The sequence below is a fragment of the Dermochelys coriacea genome, chromosome 19 (genome assembly GCF_009764565.3).
Source record: "Dermochelys coriacea isolate rDerCor1 chromosome 19, rDerCor1.pri.v4, whole genome shotgun sequence".
NCBI classification, from domain to species: domain Eukaryota; kingdom Metazoa; phylum Chordata; order Testudines; family Dermochelyidae; genus Dermochelys; species Dermochelys coriacea.
In genome coordinates, this window is record NC_050086.2 from 9,814,055 (window position 1) to 9,841,770 (window position 27,716).

Genomic DNA, 27,716 nt, shown 5'->3' on the forward strand with positions numbered 1-27,716 from the left:
AGCATTTGCATGCCTCCTTCCCACCCTCCACCAGCAGCAGCAGACACCATCCCACCCCTATCAAATCTGTGCTTGAGAGTCCCGACTCTGGTGCCAGCTGTGCTCCTCCCTTATCCATTTGCCTCAGCTGGATTACCTCTGAGTCAGCCCCCACTGCCAGTTCTCCACCCCAACTCCCCCCCAAAGCTGCCCTCATTGTGCTTCCCCCGCCCCTTACAGATGTGACACAGCTGGAAGTGTGCACTCCCCTTCTGCTGCACCCTCCCTCAGCCCCTTCCCCCTGGTTGTGGGGCGGGGGGCAGTTTTCAAGTAGCATCAGGGGGACAAATCTGCAGGCTGGTAAAACCCCAAAACTGGCATGGCCCCTGAGACACCTCATTAGGGAGACGATCATTAGCCCATATTTAAAATCAGCTTGATAGAGGGTGGTGATTTTCCCTGCCTGGCCGGCCTGTATGTCCCTGTTACCAGCAATGCCAGTCCTGCGGGGTTGAAGATGTGCAGCTTGATCCTAGTGCAGCGGGATAAAGGCACAGTCATGCTCAAGCAGCTACAGCAGTAGACCCACATGGACTCAGTGCACAAGGAAAGGACAGTTGTAATCCCCCAGAGAACAGTCCCCAACTCCCTCAGTTTCCTCTTCCAGCTCTGGCCTGGTAGCCCCCTCCTCAGTAATCCACCTCATAAGGAGCCGCCACATTCCCTGGGCTGCTTTCCTCCTTCCTTTGGAAATTGATAGCCAGGCAGATCCCAGCCACAATCTCAGCTACTCCGCCGCTCCAGCCAAGGTAGAGACAGGTCCCAAGCCGGAACATGTCCCCCGCGGGGGTCTGGGGGTTGGCCATGTTCTCTAGGACTTCGTAAGCCATGTAGGATGTGGCGCATAGATACGTGGCTCCAGAGAGAACCAGTAGGAGTCCAGCAGTTCCCGTAAGCTTGGAGTTAGGCTGGTCTGTCGACCAGCACACCCCCACATGGGCTAGAGAGTAGCTCAGGACCCCTGTAAGCACTGAGATGACAGTGAGTGCTCCCAGCATCTGCATGGGCCAGGAGATGGCAGTCTCCTGGGGGATGGCTTGGCACGCCCTGCCCGGCATGCCGATCACCTCCATGCAGCTTTCCCACAGACCATCGCTGAAGGAAACGTCCCGTGGGAAGCCGGGCCGCCTGGAGAATTCTCTCCACTGCAGGGTCACCGTGGCTGCCAGCAGCAAGACCCATCCCATGGGAGCCAGCACCAGTCCAAGGGCCACGGAGCCAGTTGCCATGGTCTGATGAGAAAGGGCCCAGGTCTCTTAGCCTCTTCAAGGGGGCTCCCTTGGGCTGGGATGAAGAGTCGGGCAGAGACGCTGTGCAAGCGGGAAGGCGTTTTCTGGGATGCACGGAGCGGAAAGGAGAAAGTCGTTGCTCGTCTCCAGGGCGCTCTCAGGCCGGGCTGGAGGCTGCTGGAGCCCAGGTGAAGATGGTTATGGTTCTACTGTCCGCATCACCTTGACTTTGTAAATCCTCTGTCGTGAACACGTTTCCTTCCTAACATTTCAAGCCTGTTGATTAAACGTTAAGTGACCCCCCCACACCCCCTGGTTACATATTAACATTGCCCCGCATTCTGCTCTGAGCCTAGATCGTGGCCAGATATAACAAAAGGCTCTAATCATGAATATGCACCAGGAAGGGGCTCCAGTGAGCAATGCTCTATTGACCCCCACCCAAGGTAACTGCACGGAGAGTGCCTTCGGTTAGACCCTTTAATCTGCTTGGATCGCATCAGCCCCACCATGCTGCCTCTGCCTGTACCAGGGATGAACTTGGCCCAATAGCTTTGTGAAGGGCAAAGAGGTTGGAGGATTGGGGTGGGGGAAGGGTGTGAGAGGGGAAGGGTGTGAGAGAGAAAGGGAGAAGGGTGATAAACACCAGCATTTGCGTTGTGCAAGAGGGTATGTGTCTGGGTGGAGGATGGGTCTTGGGGAAAAGGGACCTGGGAGAAATTGGGTGGGTGGGACAGGGGATTTGGGTGTGTCGGCTTGGCTGGGAGTGTACAGGAAGGGGAGCTCTGGAAGCCTGAGGGACGTGGCGGGCGGGGAGACTAGGATCGCGGTGCAGCTGGTAGTGAATTGGCGGCTGCAGGCTCCAGGTTCTCATTGCCATGGAAACGTGCCTTATTAAAGATGCCAGGTGCCTCCATCGTATGCCATGCCCTGTACACAATGTACTGCACACACTGCACTTTACACTGTAGCTAGGCAGTTGGCTAACATCCTTTCTCAGTTACCCCAGCATGAACCTAGCGTAACTCGAGAGAGGTCACAGCCATTATTCTAGATTTGCCCCATGTGACAGAAGTTGGGCCAGGGGATCCAGTGGTTGGTGCAAAAGAAAAGGAATAGCCCAGGTGGGTTCTAGTCCTGGCTCTGCTATGGACCTTTTCCCCACACTCTGCTCTTCTAGCCTGATGTATTTAAAGGAGCAAGGTGCCAATGTTTGTCTTCCCAAGTGTCCTTATTTCTACTTTTCAAATGCTGCCAGGTGTGGAAAGGCATGCTGAGCAGAGGGTAGCATTCCCCCCCCCCCCCCCTTCCCCCCAGACTGGTGCTCTGTGGTATAAACAATAGTTCTAAACCTATACAACAACTTTGGCATCTTTCTCACAGTTGGTAGCTGAAAATGCTTCGAGCTTTCCTCCACTCCCTGTACAGGTTTGCTTGGTAGAAATACTTTGCCCTGCTATAGCCCCTTTCAGCCAGCAACACCTGCATAGGTTACAAAAAGGACTCCAAGCGCTCCAACTTTTCTGTTTCTTGAACATCACCCGTGGGAGAAAGTTCTCAGGGGTGGGAGCTTGTATGATCAGTTACCTTCAAGGTGGGGAGTGGTTTCATTGAAGCCCAAGGAATGCTGACAGGTCACTGAAGCATTTTGTCATATGGGGTTGGCCTGCTGTTTGGTACAACTACTGCAATGGTAGTTAGGTGGCTAAATGGCTTTTAAAAAAATGGTGCTTAGTGCTAAGGGTAAAGCAAACTATAGATGTGCATCCGCCTGGCAGGAGGGTGGGCTAGGTTGGCTTAGTCCTGCCCCACTGCAGGAGGCTGGACTTGATGACCTCTAAAAATCCCTTGCAGCTCTACATTTCTATGATTAATTTTGTTAGCTATGAAATTGCTCCGGTCCTTAGGGCTCTGGAACAGAAGCGTGCTCCAGGGGCTGGCTATTCATCTCAGGCCAGTCCCCTAGCTTGCTGTAATGGGGTTATTAACAAGGTTACAGTTTCTTTCTCAGGATAACATATAATTGGTAGGTTTCAGAGTAGCAGCCGTGTTAGTCTGTATTCGCAAAAAGAAAAGGAGGACTTGTGGCACGTTAGAGACTAACAAATTTATTAGAGCATAAGCTTTCGTGAGCTACAGCTCACTTCATCGGATGCATTTGGTGGAAAAAACAGAGGGGAGATTGATATACACACACAGAGAACATGAAACAATGGGTTTATCATACACACTGTAAGGAGAGTGATCACTTAAGATAAGTCATCACCAGCAGCAGGGGGAGGAAAGGAGGAAAATGTTTCATGGTGACAAGCAAGGTGGGCTATTTCCAGCAGTTAACAAGAATATCTGAGGAACAGTGGGGGGTGGGGTGGGGGGGAGAAATAACATGGGGAAAGAGTTTTACTTTGTGTAATGACTCATCCATTCCCAGTCACTATTCAAGCCTAAGTTAATTGTATCCAGTTTGCAAATTAATTCCAATTCAGCAGTCTCTCATTGGAATCTGTTTTTGAAGCTTTTTTGTTGAAGAATAGCCACTCTTAGGTCTGTAATCGAGTGACCAGAGAGATTGAAGTGTTCTCCGACTGGTTTTTGAATGTTATAATTCTTGACGTCTGATTTGTGTCCATTCATTCTTTTACGTAGAGACTGTCCAGTTTGACCAATGTACATGGCAGAGGGGCATTGCTGGCACATGATGGCATATATCACATTGGTAGATGCGCAGGTGAACGAGCCTCTGATAGTGTGGCTGATGTGATTAGGCCCTATGATGGTGTCCCCTGAATAGATATGTGGACAGAGTTGGCAACGGGCTTTGTTGCAAGGATAGGTTCCTGGGTTAGTGGTTCTGTTGTGTGGTGTGTGGTTGCTGGTGAGTATTTGCTTCAGATTGGGGCGCTGTCTGTAAGCAAGGACTGGCCTGTCTCCCAAGATCTGTGAGAGTGATGGGTCGTCCTTCAGGATAGGTTGTAGATCCTTGATGATGCGTTGGAGAGGTTTTAGTTGGGGGATGAAGGTGATGGCTAGTGGTGTTCTGTTATTTTCTTTGTTGGGCTTGTCCAGTAGTAGGTGACTTCTGGGTACTCTTCTGGCTCTGTCAATCTGTTTCTTCACTTCAGCAGGTGGGTATTGTAGTTGTTAATTGTACTGGGTAGTGCCCATAGACCCAATCGGGCTCAGGGGGGTCCAGTGTATCTCTCCAGTGTATTTGCAGAGATATAGGCCTCGTCTACACTAAAACATGAGGTCGACCCAGCTACATCGCTCAGCGGTGTGAAAAGTCCACACCCCTGAGTGCTGTAGTTAAGCTGACCAGAGCCATGGTGTAGACAGCACTAGGTCAATAGACGAGGTATGGCCTCTCCGGGGACAGACGGGTAGGGTGACCAGATGTCCCGATTTTATAGGGACAGTCCCAAATTTTGGGTCTTTTTCTTATATAAGCTCCTATTACCCCCCACCCCCATCTGGATTTTTCACACTTGCTGTCTGATTGCCCTCCGGGCCGGAGACCCCCTGCTGTGGATGTGGGTGGTGGTCACGCAGCGGCACTGCTGTAGCGGTTCAAGTGTAGAGAAGCCCTGGGGTGCACGGCAAGACCAGGTGACTCAGTTCTTGGGGGACATAACCCCTGCACTGGGCTATGTGGACCGAGCGGTGCAGATGTTCTACGTCGGGGGGGAGGGTTGGGGGGCCAGGGCAGGAGGGCCAGGAACAGATGTTGAGGAGCCGCCAACCCCGGGTGCAAAATCTGCAGCTGGGCCTGCAACTGAGCATGGCCCCCAGGGCAGGGGGCAGGGCAGGGGCTGGGCTAGCCCAGGCAATACCACGTGGGGCTGGGGGGAGTGTGGGGGGGGTTACTGAAGGGGGCGGGGCAGAGGCTGGGGGCGGGACCTGGGAGTTGAGAGGGGGCGGGCTAGGAGGCGAGGGCGGGAAAGGGGGCGGGGCCACCGTGCAGCAGCCCTAGGCCCCGCCTCCTCTCCTTACGGGTCGCTGTTGCAGACATTTCTCCCTGATGCGCTGCCGCTAGTCAGCGGGAAGGCGGAGCTCCTGTCTCTTGGGCCGGGAGGGGTTCCTGCGGGCCAATGGCGAGGGGCACGAGGCGGACCCGTGGCTCCGGATAGGCGCGGCGCGGCGCGGGGGCGTGGCTCGCTAGCGTGGTGCCCACTCCCCCCCTCCCCCCCAGCACGGCTATAACGGTCGCCGGCTCCGCGCGCGCCCGCGTCGCGAGGCAGCGGCGGGGGGAGCTCGAGAGCCGAGTGGAGCCAGCTGAGGGGGTGAGTCAAAGTCCCTCTGTTCTCCCCTCCCCCGCATGGCCTCCCGCCGCCGGTCCTCGCCCTGGGGGGGGGGCATCCCGACGCGGCCCCCCCCCCCGCCGCACCCCCGATCCCTGCCTCTCTCCCCTCCCCCATTGCCCCACTCCAGCGGATAGACCCCCCCCTACCCCCGTAGCCCTCCGACCCGTCCCTCTCCTCCCCCCACGGGCGCCCGGGTCCCCAGACACCCCCGCGCCTCGGGTCAGCTCAGAGCCGCCCTGCCCTCGCATCCTGGGGCGCCCTCCCCCGCCTGCTTCCCGCCCGCCCAGGTGCCTGCCCTTCTAACGGGAGATCTCGGCTGGTAGCTTAAGGCTGGTGGCTCCCCCCAGCAGCGGGAGGGGACAAGACGTTTTGGGGGATGTGAAGGGCTATTTCCATCACGTCACACGTGACCTGGTCTCCCCTGGAGAGTTGCTGCTGGAGACTGGTCCGACGTCGCTCAGCCGCATGCCTTTCTCTTTCTCTTTGAAGTGGGCTGTAGTTGGTAAACAAAAACCATAGTCCAAACACCTACTTCAGGCCCTACCGAATCCACGGCCGTGAAAAAACGTGTCACAGGCCCTGAAATCAGACTTCCTCTGTGAAATTGGAGGGGCAGGGCTGGGGTGTCCAGCTACTCGTCCCCTCCGGGCTGGGCCACTTTCCCCCTGCATAGTCACTGTCGGGGGAGAGGGGGGGATCAGACCCACTTCTGGGTAGCAGCCCCAGGGCTTCCTGCAGCTGCAAGCCATTGCCAGAAGTGGAGAAAGGTCTGATCTCCCCTGTGCTGCTGGGAGTGCGCTGGGGGGGGGGTGAGGGGGGAGAGATTCCCTGAGGTGGGTCTGATCACTCGCCCTGCTCCCAGAGCAGCTGTGCAGGGGAAGAGCAAGTCCTGTCCCTCCCCAGCCCAGCCCCGACTCAGAGCTAGGAGCCCCCATCTGGGGTGTTCCCAGCAGCACAGAGGAGATCAGACCCACCTCCATTTCTGGGAGCTGGCTGTGGGAAGTTCTGGGGCTGCTGACAGCACAGAAGTGAGGGTAGCAATCCCATGACGCCCCTACACACACAACAGATTTGTGACCCCTCTATGACCCCCTTTCAGGTCAGGACCCCCATGGTTACAACACTGTGAAATAATAGTTGAAAAGATGAAATTGACTAATTTTCAAATCCTATGACTGTGAAATTGACCAGAATGGACCTTGAATTTGGTAGGGCCCTACACATAATCATTAACTTGAGCTATCTGGCCAAGTTTTGTTTCTCTTTGCTCAGAATAGAGCTCCACTTCTTTTCTTCTCCCCATATCTCATTGCATTCCCTACTCTCTCACCATGTGACCAGTGCCAAATCATTAGCTCTTTGTTTTCAAAATAGAAATATTTTCCATGAGGACTTTGGATGGCAAAATAGACTTCATTAAAGTGGGGCCTGCAAGAACTGGATAATAGGCAGTTAGTTCCTTTAACCCTGTGAAATACTGAGAGCTTGAATTTGATAATGAAGATGTTTGCAAGTGCTAGATATTATAAGCATACTCTGGGCAGGAGGTTCATGTGTTTGAGATGTTTTTATATACAATCAAGTCAACCAAAGCTCTGGATAGAGCAATGATCATAGCTGATGGTGTAACGTCACTTATGACTGACTGACCAGGTTTTTGGGTGTAGTTGTATGACGTAATCTTCGGAGGGCAGAAATGAACTGGCCAAGTGCTGAGGTTTGTAAAAGGAAATTTTGAATAATTATAGAATGAATACCTAGATATGATGGTGGCTGATGCCCTATAAATAGCTAAGATAGTATAACATGTGGCCAGGTTTTATGCTGAGCACCTTAAGTGTTACAAACCAGAACATTTTCCATTTCTGAAAAGTGTGGTAATCCAGACTAATTACACTTCTTGAAGTGTTAACTGCTGTTCTATAGTGGAAAAGTAGCGCTGCCCTGGAAGGGAGGTACTAATTAAATGGGAAATGTGGTATTAAAGAGAAATGTTTCCTTTAGTGAAGAGTAGCTGTAGTATTTGTCAGTGCAGGCTTTGTATACTTCTTGTTTGGCCAGTGGCAAAAATGGTTTGGATTATGCTGATTTAAAATATTATTCTATTTCTTTAATTTTATAGTTGACCAGACTAGCTGTGATGGCCACTCTTGAGAAATGCCCAGATCTGAGATTCCAGCACACCAGTCCAACAGGTTTGAATTGTGAATTGTTTTCCTTAAGTCATACTCCTGCCATATCCTGGTAGGAGATTCCTTAGAAACCCAGGAGGTGGCTTATTTACCAAAAGCTTTTTATTAAAAATAAAATCTTAAAACATTTATTTGATGTGTTAATATCCTGTGTCTGCAAAACAATTGCATGAGTGTCCAGGGACAGACACATCACACATACAACCAACCCCTCTCAAAATCCAGCAAAGGAGGAGTTCATAACATGATAATATTGCAATGCATCTTTACCATCACCAGTATTATCTCTGGTTTCAGAGTGGTAGCTGTGTTAGTCTGGATCAGCAAAAAAAAAATGAGGAGTACTTGTGGCATCTTAGAGACTAACACATTTATTTGGGCATAAGATTTCGTGGGCTAAAACCCACTTATAGATACTAGATTCATAGATACTAAGGTCAGAAGGGACCATTCTGATCATCTAGTCTGACCTCCTGCACAGTAGAGGCCACAGAATCTCACCCACCCACTCCCATGAAAAACCTCACCCATGTCTGAGCTATTGAAGTCCTTAAATCATGGTTTAAAGACTTCAAGGAGCAGAGAAGCTTCCCTCAAGTCAACCATGCCCCATGCTACAGAGGAAGGCGAAAAACCTCCAGGGCCTCTCCAATCTACCCTGGAGGAAAATTCTTTCCCGACCCCAAATATGGCAATCAGCTAAACCCTGAGCATATGGGCAAGATTCACCAGCCAGATACTACAGAAAATTCTTTCCTGGGTAACTCAGATCCCATCCATCTAATATCCCATCTCAGGGGATTTGGCCTATTTACCCTGAATATTTAAAGATCAATTACTTACCAAAATCCCATTATCCCATTCCATCATACCATCTCCTCCATAAACTTAACAAGTAGAATCTTAAAACCAGATAGATCTTTTGCCCCCACTGCTTCCCTTGGAAGGCTATTCCAAAACTTCACTCCTCTGATGGTTAAAAACCTTCGTCTGATTTCTAGTCTAAACTTCCTGGTGGCCAGTTTAAACCCATTTGTTCTTGTGTCCACATTGGTGCTGAGCTGAAATAATTCCTCTCCCTCTCCTGTATTTATCCCTCTGATATATTTATAGAGAGCAATCATATCTCCCCTCAACCTTCTTTTAGTTAGGCTAAACGAGCCAAGCTCCTTAAGTCTCCTTTCATAAGGCTAGTTTTCCATTCCTCGGATCATCCTAGTAGCCCTTCTCTGTACCTGCTCCAGTTTGAATTCATCCTTTTTAAACATGGGAGACCAGAACTGCACACAGTATTCTAGGTGAGGACTCACCAGTGCCTTGTATAACGGTACTAAAACCTCCTTATCCCTACTGGAAATGCCTCTCCTGATGCATCCCAAAACCGCATTAGCTTTTTTCACAGCCATATCACATTGGCAGCTCATAGTCATCCTATGATCAACCAATACTCCAAGATCCTTCTCCTCTTCCGTTACTTCTAATTGATGCGTCCCCAATTTATAACTAAAATTCTTGTTATTAATCCCTAAATGCATAACCTTACACTTCTCACTATTAAATTTCATCCTATTACTGGTTTCAGAGTAGCAGCCGTGTTAGTCTGTATTCGCAAAAAGAAAAGGAGTACTTGTGGCACCTTAGAGACTAACAAATTTAGTAGAGCATAAGCTTTCGTGAGCTACAGCTCACTTACTCCAGTTTACAAGGTCATCCAGATCCTCCTGTATGATATCCCGATCCTTCTCCGAATTGGCAATACCTCCCAGTTTTGTATCGTCTGCAAACTTTATTAGCACACTCCCACTTTTTGTGCCAAGGTCAGTAATAAAAAGATTAAATAAGATTGGTCCCAAAACCGATCCCTGAGGAACTCCACTGGTAACCTCCCTCCAACCTGACAGTTCGCCTTTCAGTAGGACCCGTTGCAGTCTCCCCTTTAACCAATTCCTTATCCACCTTTTGATGTTCATATTGATCCCCATCTTCTCCAATTTAACTAATTCCCCATGAGGCACGGTATCAAATGCCTTACTGAAATCTAGGTGAATTAGATCCACTGCATTTCCTTTATCTAAAAAATCTGTTACCTTTTCAAAAAAGGAGATTAGGTTGGTTTGGCACGATCTACCTTTTTTAAAACCATGTTGTATTTTGTCCCATTTACCATTGACTTCAATGTCCTTAACTAATTTCTCCTTCAAAATTTTTTCCAGGACCTTGCATACTACAGATGTCAAACTAACTGGCCTGTAGTTACCCGGATCACTTCTTTTTCCTTTCTTAAAAATAGGAACTATATTAGCAATTCTCCAATCATTCGGTACTACTCCTGAGTTTACAGATTCATTAAAAATTCTTGCTAATGGGCTTGCAATTTCAGGTGCCAATTCCTTTAATATTCTTGGATGAAGATTATCTGGGCCCCCCGATTTAGTCCCATTAAGCTGTTTCAGTTTCGCTTCTACTTCAGATATGGTAATATCTACCTCTATATCCTCATTCCCATTTGTCATGCTACCATTATCCCTAAGATCCTCTTTAGCCTTATTAAAGACTGAGGCAAAGTATTTGTTTAGATATTGGGCCATGCCTAGATTATCTTTAACCTCCACTCCATCCTCAGTGTGAAGCGGCCCCACTTCTCCTTTCTTAGTTTTCTTCTTATTTATAGGGCTATAGAACCTTTTACTATTGGTTTTAATTCCCTTTGCAAGGTCCAACTCTACTCGACTTTTAGCCCGTCTCACTTTATCCCTACATGTTCTGACCTCAATTAAGTAGCTTTCCTTGCTGATCCCTCCCATCTTCCACTCCCTGTATGCTTTCTGCTTCTTCTTAATCATGTCTCTAAGATGCTTGCTCATCCAGCATGGTCTACAACTCCTTCATTGGGTGCATGCAGTGGAAAATACAGTAGGAAGATGTATATACACAGAACATGAAAAAATCAGTGGTGCCATACCAACTGTAACAAGACCAATTAATTAAGGTGGGCTATTATGAGCAGGAGAAAAAAAAACCTTTTGTAGTGATAATCAGGATGGCCCATTTCAAACAGTTGACAAGAAGGTGTGAGTAACGGTAGGGGGGAAAAATTGGAAAAACATTTTTTCATGTTCTCTGTGTATATATATCTTCCTACTGTATTTTCCACTGCATGCATCCGATGTAGTGGGTTTTAGCCCACAAAAGCTTATGCCCAAATCAGTTTTAGTCTCTAAGATGCCACAAGTACTCCTCATTTTTGTTTTTGTTTTTAGTATTATCTCTGTACTTCTGTATGCAAACACTGTCACTCTGCCGTGTCAGAGCACATGCATAGTGATACCGGTGAGATATGCATTGCATTCTTATCATCCATAGTGGTGTCCTTTTGTCTCTTGCTGACTTGCTTTAGGTCCTCTGTGCCTGTTAAGAGAAGATTTGCCATTAGGAAAGAGATTTCTCAAGCAGCAGTATTTCAGAGCAATCAGACAAAGAACAATTAATATTCACACTGTGCGGAAATGTGTGAATGCAGCTTAATGCTGATTCTCAAGAAATTGACTTGCTAATCATTCTGGAGAGATTCACTTTTTTTAATGAATTTGAATTAAATTGGAAAAATTATTTTGTAACCAAAAGTTCAAATTCCATTTGATAAATTAAATTGGCTTGTTGGTCTCCTTGGTAAAATTAATTTCTAATATTTCCTCCGTTCACCCCAGCAAGGGCAAGGATGGGTTTAATAAGTCTCTTCCATTCGCCGTCTCCTATAAATAAATCTGAAGCTTTATTTCTTTGAAATCAGATGCAAAGTCATCTTATTTATTTATTGCCTTTCGGTCTCCTTCACTGGCAAATATCTCTGAGCAGGTGGAACAGGCTGGGGATGTTTTCCCCTCGGTGTGGGTTCTAAAGGTTGATCTTTGGGGAACACTCTCTTGGTGTAATACTGATAGGTAGTGCTCTGAATTATATGCCCACAGTGTCACTCTTTTCCAGACTCTAATACAGGTCAAAAGAGCTGTTCTTTGGAGACCGACTGGAAAACCCCAACTCTGTCTGTCAAGTTCCAGAGTCGTTTTGGTCACTGTTTAAGTCTGGCTGACAGTGGGGATACAGCAATCGGGACTTCCTGCTCAGACAGCACAGAGGGTGAGTCTGAATGTCTGATCCTTGCAGTAAAACTGCAGAATTTTTTCTAGTTCTTCTTACAACATAAACCAAGTGTCAGGAACCTCCTGATACAGAAACAGCCCTAGCGTTATGAAACAGAGGGGAAGAGGACCTATTCTGTAATGAGAATATTATACTTTCACACTTAGCCATTAGTTTTATAACCTAGAATGGAAACAAATCTATATTGGTTGAGAGACTTGTTATCTTATCTAAAGCTTGAAAGGTGATTAGCCAAACTGCATTAAAATTTCTAGCTTCAACTGTAGTTACAAGTTTGTCAATTAAAATGACTTTTGGCAGAGGTAGATTATTAATCTTTAAGATGCACAAGGAGCTATTGACTTTCAGCCTCTAGTTCATATTAATGTACTTTCCAATAGAGTGTGTGAGGATCTCACTCTACACAATATACCAGACAAAACTGTTGCCTCAATATTTCTCTTTACCTGTATTTTGTATGAATTATGGTCAATTTATTAAACTGGATAGAGACTGGTATATGTTGGCTCTTAAATGTCTAATTTGACTTGAGCTGCAACCAGAACAAGAGAATTTTTGTGTAATAGTTCTCAATGATACCTAGACTTGACTATTTATTTTGATTGTGTAGTGAGATACATTCTTCAAGGTCACTTTTTTTATTTTGTATCCAGTCCTAACCAGGGGATTGTTAGTTTGGAGTTCTCCTTGCAGCACAAAGCTTCCCAAGAAGGCCATGACTTTAAGCGCATGGGGAACTGACACTGATATCAATGGGCAATAATCATGTTTTTGTTTTTAGCGGGGGAGAGAAACTGTGGTCATTGACTTATAACTATGTGTGGATCCACTACTTGTCCTTCTGTTGCTTGAATTCAGGCTTCTACAGTTCCACAGCATCATGTTGGCTTTTTTAATTGTGTGCAAGTAATGTACTCTACAGCAATATAGGAAACTGCACCTTACCTCATGCTAGATGAGACAAATTCTTATGTATGTGTGGTCTGAGGCAGTAATGAGGCTTGCGTAGGACAGTGGTTCTCAATCAGGGATATGCAGAGCTCTTCCAGAAGATACATCAACACATTTGGATCTTTGCCTAGTTTTATAACAGGCTACATAAAAAGCACTAGCGAAGTCAGTACAAACTAAAATTTCATACAGACAGAATGAAAAAGTAAGCAATTTTTCAGTAATAGTGTGCTGTGATGCATTTTGTATTTTTATGTCTGATTTTGTAAGCAAATAGTTTTTAAGTGGAGGTGAAACTTGGGGTATGCAAGACAAATCAGACTCCTGCAAGGGGTACAGTAGCCTGGAAAGGTTGAGAACCACTGGCGTAGGACGTTGCTTGTTAACCTAAAGCGCCTTTCAGTCACAAATAAGGAGGGTTTACTTGTATTGCTCTTTAGAAGGAACACTTCTTGTGCACTTCCCCATTCTTCCTCAGGTATATGGTACCATTTGAAACTTGCCATATTCTCTAACAATGCAAGATTCAAAATCTAGGTGTTCTTAAATAATTTTTTCAAAGTATTGTATGCCTGCACCATCTAGTCTTTCTCAGCACAAGAAAATTTCCAGCTGCACTCAAAGTTGGGTGGTGTTGTCAATAACACCACAAACATACAGCAAGACAATGTCCCTTCTCTGAAGAGCTCAGATTGAGCTTGCATTACTGATAGTTGTTAGAATCATATTTTGACTTTTAAAATCAGTGCACTTGTTAGAAGATGCCACTGACTGTGGTGACCATTCCCACACTTCAAGGGACTGATTCATTTCCAGTGGATTCCATTGCTAGTGGATAGAACTCAATAGTTCCTGACCAGGATGCTACAATCTAAGTTTAGGGGACTTGAGTGAAGAAATCGACACCGACTCTCCTCAGTCTGTTTGAAACATGTATTCTGGTCTATTTGGAGGGCTATTTCCTCTTCGAAGGAGTCCTAGGGGGAGCTGATATCTGCAGGGATTCTTCCCCCCCGGCCCCATTTGTTAACGTTGAAAGATGATGTTCCTTCATATTAACATCTTTTATGTAGCTTGAGACATTTGACAGGGTCCTGCATAATTCCTCATTCCAGTTACTTTAAAATTGTGACTTCATTGCTTCTCATAGCAACACTCTGACGTTAAAAGCATGTGGGAATGCGAGCTCGCTGTCCCAAAACTGGGCTGGAGAAATAGCACATCGGGATGGGCCTTACGCCAATGCATTGAGAAAGCCGGCTAGCCTGAGGAAACATGAAATTGGTGCATCGGTGCCCAAATATATGGGGAAGAAGAAAAATCAACACATTGGAAAAGAAGGCTCTTCGGTGTTTGCCCAGTTGAGCTCCTGTTGTTGCTCTATTGAAATCTGAGAGTTACTAAGAATAATTTCAGACTTCCATGTAGTCAGGCTTGGTGGCTGTGTGAGATGATGGATCTGCACTCTTGCGTGCTCTGCTCCATCCCATTTCCTGTGACTGTGGGACAGAGCAGTTACTTTTAGTTCTAGGAACAGCTGATTTTGTTGCCATGTTCCAAGGGAGTTCTAAGGTCAAGTGCTCTGTGATGCGTGTTCAGCTATGCTTGCAGCTTATCATGGGCTTAGCAAAGGCTCCTATTGCTTTTGGTTACAATGCAGAGTTGCTGTGCTGTGGGATGAGCAGAATGTAATCAAGGTCTCAGTTTTCAGTTCTTGAGTAAGTTTCAGCCTTTTTACTCAATTTCAGGATTTATAAGTGACTAGACAGATGAGTTTATCAATAAGTTTTGATTACAGAATTTTTATGCCAAAATGTAATGATCTAGGATGAACGATAGCAGTTGTTGCCCTTTTGCAGTTTACTCCGGCAGATAAATATCATGGGGCTCCTGGAACTTTTAATAAAGGAAAAAGCAATGTGCAAGTGTGCCCTTGCACTGCTATTGTGTATGATCTCCTGCAGCCCCTCGACCGTAGGAAATGTTCCTAGCAGGATAAGAAAAGGTGGCAATTGTCTTGTAATTGAAAAGTGTTGCTTTAATTCTAACTCTCAAATTCTTTCCCTAGAATTTTGCAATTCCAGTAGCAGTTCCTCGTTTCAGCCCATCAAAACCCAAGTCACCATCCCGACAGCCCATGTCATGCCTTCTACATTGGATACTTCACGCTCCACACTCTACTCAACAACAGGTGAGCCAAGCTCTTTGCAGAATGCACCAGTTTCATCAAAACCAGCGGTACCAAGATCGTCCACTGAAAATGTAGGGCTGACAAGAAGTGGAGATCTTACTGCTGTGAAATCCTCTCAAGTGCTGCCCATGGATCTCTTGCATCTCTACGGGACTTCTGGGGAAAATGGTTTTGAGCAGTCCTGGTTTCCCATTTCGGATCATCTGAGAGCAGAAGACACTCGAAAATTTGACATTCCTGCCATTGAGCCTACCCTTAATCAGTCTGTTTTGCTGGATACACTGTACGTTGACCCTGCCCACAAGTTCCAGGATCCAAGCTTGATTTCCACCTACAGAGGAAAGGAGCCGTACAAAGTGCTGCCAGAGACTAAACCAGCAGCAGGAGCCAGTGAAGTCTGTGAGCCACGAGGTGGTACTTGGCCCACTGGGAGCAGACTGGTGCCATTAGGATTTCAGCCCAATAATGTCTTTTCGAAACCAACGGCGGCTCAGTCTCGGGTGTGGAGGCAGGAGCCTTGCACTTTGCATCCACATCAGAGGGTCTGTGAACTCAGTGCTTGGAGGCAGCAGCTGGACAACATACGGTTGCAGGTAGAACAGATGCAGGTAGAAATTTTAAAAAACAACTCTTTGAAATCGCTTTCTGCTTTCCCCTCCACCACTCTTGCAGTTATATGTAATGTAACCACAATTCCTGACTAATGCAGTAAGGGGGGGAATGTCTTGTGCTTCTATTACACATTTTTATACAAATTATCTCAAAACTATCTACATATACATGTGTCATTCCTCACATCACTGAAATGCGGCAACCATGTAATGCAGGGGTGGGGAACCTTTTTTCTATCGGGCCACTGACCCACAGAAAAAGTCAGTGGCAGGCCACACACACAGCCCCACGGGGGAGTGCGGAGGCTCTGGGCTTCCCCCCCCCGCAGGGAGCAAGCCGGCATTTGTGGCTCCAGCCCTTTGGGGGGGCAGGGAAGGGCGCAGAGGCTTGGGGCTTCCCCTAGGCTCCGGGGTGGGACCAGAAATGAGGCGTTCAGGGTGCAGGAGGGGGCTCCAGGATGGGGCAGAGGGTTGGGGTGCGGGAAGAGGTGAGTGCTCCGGCTGGAAGTGCGGGGTGCAGAAGCGGGCTCCAGGCTGGAGCCAAGAGGTTTGGAGTGGGGGTGAGGAGTCTAGGAGGAAGTTAGGGTGCAGGAGGGGGTTCCAACCTGGGGCAGGGGGTTCAGGGTGCAGACTCTGGTCAGGCGGTGCTCACTTCAGGCAGCTCCTGGGTGGTGGCACAGCGGGGCTAAGGCAGGGTCCGTGCCTGCCAGGGCTCCATTCTGGCCCCTAGGCGGAGGAGCCAGGGGGCTCTGCGTGGTGCCTGCTGCCCACAGGTGCCACCCCTGCAGCTCCCATTGGCTGCGGTTCCCAGCCAATGGGAGCTGCGGAGCTAGCGTTGGGGGCGGGGGCAGTGCGCAGAGCATCCCTGATTTCCCCTGCTCCTATGGGCCGCAGGGACATGCTGGGAGCTGCGTGGAGCCAACCGGACTTCTGGCAACCCGGCAAGCCAGCGCTTGTGGCTCCAGCTCCGCAGAGGGGCACTGAGGCTCGGGACTTCCAGCTTGCATTGCGGACATTTGCTGCGGGCCGGATGAAATGAAGCAGTGGGCCGGATTTGGTCTGTAGATTCCCCACCCCTGATGTAACGTAACACAGCAATGCTACACGATAGTTTAAATCAGGTGGTGATTACCCTTTCCAACAGAAAGTACAGGGGAAACGTATGCAGATAGAAGATGGTGGATATCAGTATTTCAACTAGCAGACTAACCTTGCTCCGTATCTAGACTTATGGAACAATTTTAAGTAGATTTTTATGAAAAGATCAGTCTTTCACTGGAGGGGAGCAATTTATTTAGTGAGCAGTTGATGGGTAGCAATATTAGAAACTAATGGCTTCCAATGAGACAGCACAGTGGTCTAAAATTATTCAATAAACTCATTGCCCGAGCTCAGCCAAAATGACTTGTTCCCAGAGCCCAAACACGGGCTGAAATAGCTCCGTAATAGATGAACTTTCTGCTTGCTTGCATGCCAGATGAGCACACGGTGCACAAAAATAGCCCCAGCAATGTTGCAGTTACCTTCTGTGAAACCTAAGCTTCTCCTTCCTATTTTTTTTTTCCAGTTACAAAATGGAGCTGCTTGCCACCAACCTTCAATGTATGCTACTTCACTGCACTCCACTGATCCAGCCCAGTGGGTCAGTATCCTGAACACCAGTGAGAATCTACTTAAGGAAAAAGAGATCCTCATTGACAGGTAGGAAGTATTTCAGGAGAGAGCAGTAAGAAAAAAACAGAAATGCTAGATCCTGTGGGTTTTTATTGAAACTAACAAATAACATAGTAATTGTAAGAAAACATTTGAAGAAATGCCCTTTTCTTCCATGAGATTTCAGAGTGATTCCCATGGAAGCGAATAGTGAGGAAGTGACAGGTGATTCCTTAGCAGCATTGGCTAACTTCGAGGATCTGCAAAGGATTTTTTAAAACTGCATTTGTGCTTTTTTCCTGCTTTGTGATGGAGAAAGAAGAGCTAAAAGCTTTTAAAATGTGTTCTCCTGTTTGTTTACATGAGAAACATTTGGAATGCCAAGTCTGCTCTTCTTCGTTTTGCTCTTTGGGATCGCGGGGATGTTTATTTTTGGCGGGTGAATCTTTAACAAATCTGTCCTGTCTCCAAAGTGCTTATTGACTGTTGATGTCAGGTGTTAACACACATGAAGTTTTAAACATTTGGACTAAAAATCTCTACCCCTGTCATTTGCTCAGCTTACCTCTTCTGACACATGCAATTTCACCAGTAAATTCTCCAGTCACCACAGAGACTTGCAGGGCAGATGAGACTCAGATTTTTTTAATGGGAAAAACAAGCATGTTTTTGACAAAAACGCTTTCAAGTCTTTAAAAATTGCTATTCCTTTGCAGGCTATTTTTAAAATATGTAGCTGTGTTTTTTGTCATGATGTAGGGCAGTGACTGAGGAGCTGTGTGGTTTTGACAGTACTGGGTTTACATAGCTGGCGGAGTGTATTGTCCTCTTGGCTAGAGCAACAACTAAGGGGTACGTCTGAGCAGGGTGTATTGTCTGATTTTTTTTTTTTTTTTTTTTTTTTTTTTTTTTGGGCAGGCAGAGGCAGCACATCTCCCAGTTGGAGCAGAAGGTGCGTGAGAGTGAGCTGCAGGTTCACAGTGCTCTTCTTAGCTGTGCTGCCCCCTATGGAGATATTTGCATGTTGAGAATGCAGGTAAGTAGGAACAGCAAGAAGTCCATTGAAAATAGCATGCACTAAACCCACTGGCTGCAGTGTGCTTGTTTTAGCAGGCTCTTTCGACATAGGAGGGGTGGGCAAGGTAAAAGTCCATTCCTGGTGCGTGGTGGTGCCAATCCATCTGGGTTTTTCTGTGGCTCTTGACATTTAGATGCTTCGATTTCTGAACACACTGCAATGGTCATGCTATTGATGCCAGTGGCTAACAGCACCAGCCAAGCGGTGTGCGAGCTGATACTGCAGGTGCATAATAGGTGCTGTAAAAATCTTTGGGAGCGGTGAAGGGTGGATAATGCATCAGAGTTGTAACTGCTGTTCTGGAGAATAGGTCTGTTATGTTTAACAGGTGGGTTTAGTGGACAATGGGAACCCTTACGCTGCTTGCTGGGTGTCTTTGTTGGCAGGAGCTGCAGCGGGAGAACTCGTTCCTGCGAGCACAGTTTACTGAGAAGACAGAATCCCTCAGTAAGGAAAAGATTGAATTGGAGAAGAAGCTGGCTGCTTCCGAGGTGGATGTGAAACTGATTCAGGAGACACTGAAGGAAACAGTGCAGAAGCATGTAGAGGAATTGAAGAAACAAGAGGAGAGGGTATGATTGTCGGTGCTCTAGAACTGTGGCAATGCCTTTTTTATTTTTTTCCTCAAGGTGGGAGTTGGCACAGTGATGGGCATTGGCTCAAGGAGCCATTCCTGGCACCACCACCTGTTGTGTAGAGCCCTTGGGACTGCTCTCTTCTCTTGCAGCCCCCAAGCAAAGAGAAACCTCAGCCACTATCAGGCTGTAGTTGTGAGCAACTTGCTTTCAAAAAGAAGCAAAGAAAAACATCTGGAGTGGCTTTTCTTTTGCCCTTTAATTTTCTTCAGTATGTATCACTGTAACATAAGTGACTTGTCTAGACCCACTCTTAATTATAATTAGCAAATCATCATTAGTAATCAATATAATTAAGGTTTCATTGTGAAAGAGAATGTAAGGGTTAGTACAAGAAATAGGTTGGACTCCCTCTCTTGACATAAGTCCTTCCCCTGCTCGAGGTAAAGTCTGACTTATGGATCCACAGTTCTGTGTCACATGGATCACACTCAGCACTTAAACACGCTAAAACTGTCTATTCAGTGAGGAATGATTCTTGGCTTAATTAATAAAATGTTGTGTTTTGAGGCTAAGCCATTACTTATTTTTCTTGTGCATTCTGTAATATAAATGTCACACCCTGAGTAGAACTGCCTGTTCCATTCTTTCCTGGTACTAGTAAGAGTGCTCCATTTGGAGACACTCTCTTCTCTTGTTCTTCTCATCCCTATTAGTCCTTGTTCCCTGTAACGTAGCAATCCTATTTTTACAGTTCTAAAAACAAATGATACGTAAATCTGTAGTTTGTGGTGAGTGGGTTTAGGGAAACTATTGGGTTCGTCTAAAGTGGTAATCTTTCCGATGTTGCCACGTTAGAGATTTGTTCGGTCAAAGTGGCAAGTTTTCTCAAGTTCCTCTGATTATTTGCAGAGGGCTCAGAGGTAGGTATAAAACAGGAGCACCCACACATTGCAACACTAAGACCCTTATTTGCAACTTGCAAAGAGTCTGAGGGCCGTGTTAAATTGTGTGTATTTAATGACATTACATTGCTTGGCTTTAATTATTTTTATATTTCAGAATTTTAACCGTATTTTTAATTGTGTGCAGCCTCTTATAAGTGTGTGTGTGGCACTAGATAACTTTAGATAACTTTTAAATTCTAAGAGTATTTGCTCATCCTTTCTTTGAGTACAGAAACCGCTCCTTGCTTGGGCTCACCAGCAATAAAAACCTGCAGTTACAGAGGGCAGCTTAGGAGCTTCTGTGCTGATCAGATAACTAGCATATAACTTCCAATGGATGAAGCTTTCTTTCAGATACCAGTGAAAAGAAAAGCTGCCGAGATAAAGCAATTTGATATCCTGGTGATGGGTGCTGCAAAAATGCTTTGATAGACAAACTGGAGAGAGAGAGAGAGAGAGACACACACACACACAGAGACACACAGACACACAGACACACACACACACACACACACACACACACACACGGAAATTATAACCTAAGCAAATCAAACCTTCAAATGTCTCTTCGTGCAGATAAAGGGAAGGGACAAACATATTAATAGTCTGAAAAAGAAATGCCAAAAGGAGTCTGAGCAAAACCGGGAGAGACAGCAGAGAATTGAGACCCTGGAGCGCTACCTGGCTGATCTACCAACACTAGAGGATCATCAGAAACAGAATCAGCAGGTAAAATGACATCCTCTGTATAGTGTTGAGTTTGAGGCATTAGCCTGGATGCCACAATTTACTGCTGCCAATTATGCATACACTAGGCTGAGTAGAATTGCAATCTGTCCTTCTGACAGGGAAATGTTCTGAGCTATGGCTGTAAATTGCCACATCAATAGTAGAAGTTCCTGTCAACTGCTAGGTAGCCCTAATGTGGCCTATAGCAGAGGATCTCTAGACTTGTTAGTGCTGAGCAATGTTCTCTGTTCCAGTTAAAGGAATCAGAACTGAAGAGTTCTGCTCTGCAGGAAACCGTGACGGCGCTGAAAAGAGAGGTTGGAGATGTCCAGGCTGCCTGCAGAGAGCAGGAGATGCAGCTAGAAACACAAAAACACAAAGAACTGGAGTTGCTTTCCACTGTGCACAGGTAAAGCCCCAAAGATGACGGTGAGCCAGACCTCTGCCTAGTAGTGAAGGCCAGTAGCTCTAGAATCCTGAGATCAGAGAAGTGGAATACATGAGAGTGCATCTTTCTACTGCAGCGTAGTTATGAACTGGGCTTGTATTGAGTCTCTGAATATTGTGCTTGAATGTAACTACTAGATAAAATTTAATTACCATAACTTCTGGCTGTTCCAAAGCGGAGGTATGGCTCAGGGAAATGCATGAAGCCTTTCTGCTCCAGGTTCCTTGGTTCATATTCATCAAAGGCTACTGGAGCTATGTGAAACTAGCTTGTGGACTTGGACCAGTTCCCATTGAATGTGTGTCTATTTCACACATGCTACAATTGACCATCCTATTGTGACAGCCTCAGTAAAGAGGGCAACGGTTGACTGGGTCATGGGGGCTGATCTCCCCCCCTCTATTCCTTAGAAGTAGATCACCTCAAGTCACATGGAAGAACATTGACAGGGCAGTGGAAAAAGCTTTTCCCTTCTGTATCCATTCTGTGGCAGAGGATGTCCGTTTCTCCTGTTGTCTCTTTTAAGAGAACCACTGCCAAATTATGTTGAAATTTCTTTTATTTGCCAGTTCATTTGATGAACTGTTTATCTCAGCTTGCAGGATAGGATTCAGCAATGTATGAAGAGTGCAGGCAGAGGGTCACCTGTCCAGGAGGTGGAGAAACAGAAATCGGAAAATGATTCTCTGCAGAAAGACTGTGATTGTCTCAGGAAGGTAACTCTGAATATACAACTCAGACATGGGTGAGACTACCTCACACTAACTCAGATTTGTCTCCTTCCTTCGACTGTTCCACATCAGGCGTTAAAACAGAGGTTCAAGTTTACATTCAAACTCTTATCATGTACTTATACAAGTGTTAGCAGTTTTCAGCATGCCAAGCCTGGAGAGGTCTGGTAGCCATTCTTGGTGCGATAACTGTACAATTCTGTAGTAGTCACTTAAACATCAAAGTGATGAGAAACTGAAGAATCCAGAAGAGGAAGCAAGTGGGGAGGGGAAACCCCAAGATTGCAGCCTCTCCAGTCTCAGTACATAATTGCTATTCCTACTAGCACCTTCTACCAGGGAATCTGAAAGCACTTCACAAACCAGACTGTAATTTAAATTGATTAAAAACAGATTTGTAGCTATTAGATCAAAGGACGAATCCCAAGTGGTATTACTGAGTAAGTTTCGGCATGTTCATCTCTTAGATGCATCTGTGTTTGATTTCAGATTGTGGACAAACAGCAGAAGAAGATGGAGCAGTTGTCTTCCCGAATAAAGGTGAGGTGTGTGAATGATGAAGGTCTGGGAACTCTCGAGCATCGATTATAAGATATGTTGGACTAACTTCTCTCCCTGGGTCTGCTCCAGAGCCTGGAAGAACAGGTGTCTCAGGAAGAGGGGACAAGTCAGGCTCTGAAGGAGGAAGCAATGCGAAGAGAAAACGCACTGCAGCAGCTGCGCACTGCCGTGAAAGAGGTTAGAACTGGAGTTTGTGTATGAACGCAGTAGCTAAATGAACAATAAATTGACTTGTAGCGGGGAATTTAATGTGCCGTTGCTGGTTCCTCCTTCACTGCACCTTGTTAGAGTCTGCTAGCTGCCCTGACAGTGCTCCAGAAAGGGATTCCCTTGTCTCTATTTTAGAACCATAATTTCTCTTTTTCATCCCTCTTCACCCAGTTGTTGCTTTTGTAATGCCTGAGATCTGGCTGTGCGTGGTGCCCATGCAGCAGCTTGTCTCCCTAGCTCCCAACTGTGTGGATTGTGGTTGTAGTTATTGACTTGGCCACCAGGGTGCAGTAAAGAAGTCTTATTCACCACAACTATGTACCAGAGCAGGGGTCAGCAACCTTTGAGAAGTGGTGTGCCAATTCTTTATTTATGTACTGTAATTTAAGGTTTTGCATGCCAGTAATACATTTTACATTTACAGGGGCCGGTGGTCGGAACCCCAGGCTGGCAGCAGGCTGAGCAGGGCCAGTGGCCGGGACCCCAGGCCGGCAGCAGGCTGAGCTGCTTAGCCTGCTGCCAGTCTGGGATTCTGTCTGCTGGCCCCTGCCAGGCGGGGTCCTGGTCACTGGCCCCGCTCAGCCCGCTGCCGGCCTTTGGTTCCATCCATCCAGGCCAGCAGCAGGCTGAGCGGGGCTGGAAGCCGGGACACCAGTTGCCAACAGAGTGCCACTAAAAATCAGCTTGTGTGCTGCCTTTGGCACGCGTGCTGCAGGTTGCCGACCCCTGTACCAGAGCCTCATAAGCCATGAGTGAAAGATTCTAGGTTGAATTCCATCTGTCGTCTGAACGTGACCCAAGTACTGAGTGTGTCTCCTGAGGGAGAATTCAGCCTTCATCAAGTTGGGTGAAGAGAAGGGAGAAAGAGCACAGGCATCCCTTGGAAGCCTCTGCATTATTATCCAGACTGAGGCCTCCAGGGAGATAGTGGGATAAGGCACTTCCGGTCCGGTTGCTTTTTATATTCCTACCTTTTGAGAGAAGCTGGCTCCTATTTAAAAAACCCTAGTGTTGTGGTGGTCAGGCCCAACATTTGTCTTTAAACTGTTCTAATTGGGTTTGAATCCAGAGGCCATTCTTAATATAAACCCACCCTTTTGGTCACCACCACCACCAAGTATCTACACTGCTAAAAGTATATCCCTCTGCTGGCAAGACACAAATTTCCAATCCTGTGAAAAGAAAACCTCCTGATTCAGAGAATAGTATCTACAGTACCCAAACATTTTAATGCAACAAAAGTCTTTAATGCCTGCTCCACACTGAGGGGCCATTAGAATCAGCTGTCTTATTTGACATCGTTAAGACGTAGCAAATGTTACTTTTGTTTCTTCAGCTTTCAGTGCAGAACCAGGATCTGATTGAGAAGAATTTGACCCTACAGGAGCACCTCCAGCAGGTAGAGATGAACCAACCACTTCCTGCTGGGACAGCTCATCTCGCCCATGAGTTACATAGTGAACTGGCCAGCTGCCTACAGGATTTGCAGTCTGTCTACAGCATTGTGACTCAAAGAGCGCAGGGCAAGGATCCCAACCTTTCCCTGCTCTTGGGCATTCACTGTAAGTACATAAGGGACTAGAGAGATGGAATCTCGGGGGGGGGGGGGCTGTCGTTCATGCGCTGGGTGGAACAGAATAATTAGTTTATATCGGAATGTCCCCAAACTTTTTTTCAGGGTTATTCTCCCCCTGAGCTGGGACTGAAAGCAGGGCTGTGGCTCTGCGGGGTGGGGCTGGGAGCGGAGTTCTGGCTGGGACGAGGGTCAGGGGCATAATAGGGCTGGGTGGCACTTCTTCCCTGCCCCCCGTGGGGTCTGGCCTGCGCCCCACCGAGCCCAGCCCCCACCACCCGAACATTCCTCCATGCCCCCCTGGGGGGGTGCCCCACAGTTTGGGGATGTCTGATTTATACTCTAGCTAGAATGTTCTCCTCCTGGATTTCAGAACACTGAAAACGCTTAAAAGCCAACCTGCCTTTTTCTATGCTCTGTCATTCTATTCAGACCTCTGATTCACAGGCTTTAAAGATTTGAATTCCCTGTACGTATCTGTTGGGTGTTAAATAATGCCGTGTACTGTGGATAATTTGTCTGGTGAAAAGTGATGTATTCACTAATGCAGGACTCCTGTTCAGAACTGTATGTCTGATGTGATTTCATTCTCTAACTATACAGCTGTGCAATCTTCAGTTAAGGAGAAGAATGACTTGCTGAACACAGACGTGCTTGCAAAGAAACTGATGGAGGTAAAGCAGCTTCACAAAGAGATCGAGGACTTACGGACTGCAATATCTGACAGATATGCACAGGATATGGGGGACAACTGCATCACGCAGTGATGGATAAGCTCTCCCCAGGATAGCATCGGAACAACTGGAAATGAAAACCTGAGGAGATTCGAGCTCATGGAATGGAAAAAACTATCAGGCACCTTACCATCTCCATGCTTAGGTACAAGATGCAAGTGCTTATCCACAAGAGGAAATCAGGGATTCTGATGCAAGGTCATTTAGATGCTGACTGGCTAACTGGAACTATTCAGGGTCTTTGGTGTTCGTCAGACATTGCAGCAACTTTGATCCTTTGGAAGGTGTTGCGCTGGATTTGGTGTAGTCTCTGATTCGATCTGGTTGGGTGAGTTACTAGTTATCTTCCAAGTATGTCAAATACTGAACATGGAAACACAAGGATTCAAACTGACATGAGAAGGAAGTGGATGCCATGGCCTCTGCCCTTTCTGGTAATGAACAAACCAAGTAGATTCCTTCTGAATATTCTGGCCTTATTGATTGCACAGAAGGGTTCAGAGGAAGTCTGTGGAGTTCATAGACAAGCTGCTACACCAGTAGCACTGTTCAATTGTACCTAGAAGTACAGTGTTACAGGCTTACCTGCAACAACCATGTACGTGGTTCTGGCCCGGATAAATAGTGTGTGGTCATTCGGGTAACCAAGTCTGCATTGCTCAGGTATACGCAACTGAAGTCTTTCAGTAGCCAACAGGCTGGAAAAAAGGTGAGGTTAAAAATGGGTTCTGAAAATGCTAGTCTTGATGAGGCCTTAGGATTTTATCCCTTTAACGGTGATCTGAATGTGGAGAGTAGCAAGTGGATTGCTACTGAAGTGCCTTAATCCTCTAGAGAAATTTCCTGCCTACTTAACTTCATCCCTAATGGATCTGCTGGTGGGGTGGGGGAACTGGTCTTTCTCCTAGCTGCCTTTATAGCCATAAACCAATCCTGCAGCAGCCTTGGGCATACATACACTCTGCCTGGGAGGTCAGCTCCCTGCAAACGGCAGAGAGCCTTTGCAGGCCTGCAGCAGTGTTCTTGCACAAACACCCTTGCGGCCTCCCTGTAGATGTTCAGTGGGAGAAGTGACCATACTACATTCAGAACCTTTGCATGGGGTACGATCAATGTTCTGCTGTCTGGGATCTGCATAGGGTTTTCCCAAAAGTCCTGCAGGGTGATGACCCCCTTATATGTCTGCAGTGCAGTCACAGGGAGTCATTGCGGCTCACGTAGACACACTCGCTAGATTAAAGCTCGCTCAATACCAGAGCGGTGAAATCGTAGCAGGGTGCGCTAGATCTGCAAGCAATTACCTAGGATTCTGTGTGCGCTTGTACAGCCTGCACTGTCACAGCTTTTTTGCTCCAGTTCCTGAGCTAACTAGGTTAAAGCTTGCTTGGTTTAGGGTACAGCAGCTGCAACCGCACCTTCATGCAGTACGTGAGCTGCAACCGCACCCTGTGAATGTAGTGAAGACAGACTGATGTCAAAATACGCAAATGAAAATTCTTTTCCATTCTTGCATTTTGTCAGCTCTCAACCTTAGGGATGACTCTGAAGTACTAAATGTCTGCTTAGATGGGAAAGCACCATGGAGCTAATGATGAAACCTGCTGGCTGTCCTTTTACTCTTGGTTCAGAAGCTAAGAAGTCAATTCAGTCAGATGAAAACCCTGCTGACATGTATTAACATTTGGCTGTTGTAGGTTTGCATCCTTCCTTTGGGGCCGATCCCCAGTTCTTTGAAGATGCTGTTCCTGGTGCACTTTTGTCAGATTTCATTGAGACCAATAAAATCTGTGTTTTGAAATATGGCCACCACAATGTATGTTCTGGAAACCACCTGGCTAATAGGCTACCCATGACTAAGATCAAAAAGTATCTGATGGGTGGCTTGTTAGCTGGTATATTCCCTGCTGGGCAGCTACTCTATCATTCCAGGAACATCTGGTGTGATGCCTGGTAGCATAATATGGATCGTTGCTTATAATCATGGCATCTCTCCACAGGTGTTGCTTCCAGCCAGCTCCCTTGCTGAGTTACTTAGACAGTGGGCCAAGACAATTTCTTGAAGTCAGTTGCCCAGACTATTGAGAATACTATGGGCATGACAGGACTAGCAGCACCAAACAGGAGTGTTGCTGGGTAACTGGAAACCTTGGTGACCATGTTGTTCAACAAAGATGCTGTTAGCCTGCCAGGGAATCTGCATTTAGCACCTGACTTTTAAAGCAGCCTCACCCACCTTTCCATTTATACCCACAAAAAACATGCAGGGAGGAAGAGAGGAGATACCTACATGTTCCCAGTGGCACCCACAGAATTATGGGTGCAAAACCAGAATCTAGGTCTTAAGAAATGAAACCCTTATGTATTTAAGCTGATACAGAGCGGGGCACTGCACTTCCGTCCTTGGGGAAAGAGGTGACAGGCTCCTATGTGTCACGGGTAGCGTATTCTGTGTCTGTGAGAGAGAGGGGGATTCATTTTAATCCTTTTGCAAAGGTTTGCATTTAAAAAAAAAAGTTCTTTGCATACCTTGTTGTTAACGTAACTTCGGTTATAGCAGGTATCCACCAGCTTTGGTGGCTCTTCACAGAGCACCTGAGACCCAGGTATCCAAAATAACCATGTACTGTAGTTTGTCTCATTGCTTACGCAGGACATGTTTAAATAGTTGACTTGTGCCTGGTGTTTCCTGTACAGTTAAGCACAGGTATATTTATATGAATATTTGTCTTATGCAGTTGTTTGTACTGAGTATTTTGATTATAAAATAAAGCTGCTTTGTTCGTGTTGTGCAGAGCAATTTGG

The 27,716-nt window shown here is 46.6% G+C and overlaps 2 protein-coding genes across 5 annotated transcripts; one reads left to right on the forward strand and one right to left on the reverse strand.

The window, feature by feature from the left end:
• Nucleotides 1-214: 214 nt before the first annotated feature.
• On the reverse strand, nucleotides 215-1,705 carry LOC119845264 (claudin-7-like). The gene has a single exon (XM_038377251.2). The coding sequence runs from the start codon at nucleotides 1,266-1,268 to the stop codon at nucleotides 669-671; it is 600 nt and encodes a 199-aa protein (XP_038233179.1). The 5' UTR covers nucleotides 1,269-1,705; the 3' UTR covers nucleotides 215-668.
• Nucleotides 1,706-5,269: 3,564 nt separating this feature from the next.
• CEP85 (centrosomal protein 85) lies at nucleotides 5,270-27,716 on the forward strand. 4 transcript variants are annotated; one of them, XM_043506076.1, is made up of 14 exons: nucleotides 5,270-5,548; nucleotides 7,700-7,764; nucleotides 11,746-11,898; nucleotides 14,942-15,672; nucleotides 17,243-17,376; nucleotides 18,247-18,364; nucleotides 18,793-18,978; nucleotides 20,505-20,657; nucleotides 20,912-21,066; nucleotides 21,701-21,821; nucleotides 22,326-22,376; nucleotides 22,467-22,574; nucleotides 23,944-24,169; nucleotides 24,784-27,716. In XM_043506076.1, exons 2-14 carry the CDS (start codon nucleotides 7,710-7,712, stop codon nucleotides 24,945-24,947), a joined length of 2,355 nt encoding a protein of 784 aa, XP_043362011.1. In that variant the 5' UTR covers nucleotides 5,270-5,548; nucleotides 7,700-7,709; the 3' UTR covers nucleotides 24,948-27,716. The 4 variants fall into 4 exon arrangements, with proteins under 4 accessions (XP_043362011.1, XP_038233771.1, XP_038233770.1 ...); XM_038377843.2 differs by having other exon boundaries at nucleotides 5,432-5,548; nucleotides 7,692-7,764; nucleotides 14,942-15,657; XM_038377842.2 differs by having other exon boundaries at nucleotides 5,433-5,548; nucleotides 7,692-7,764.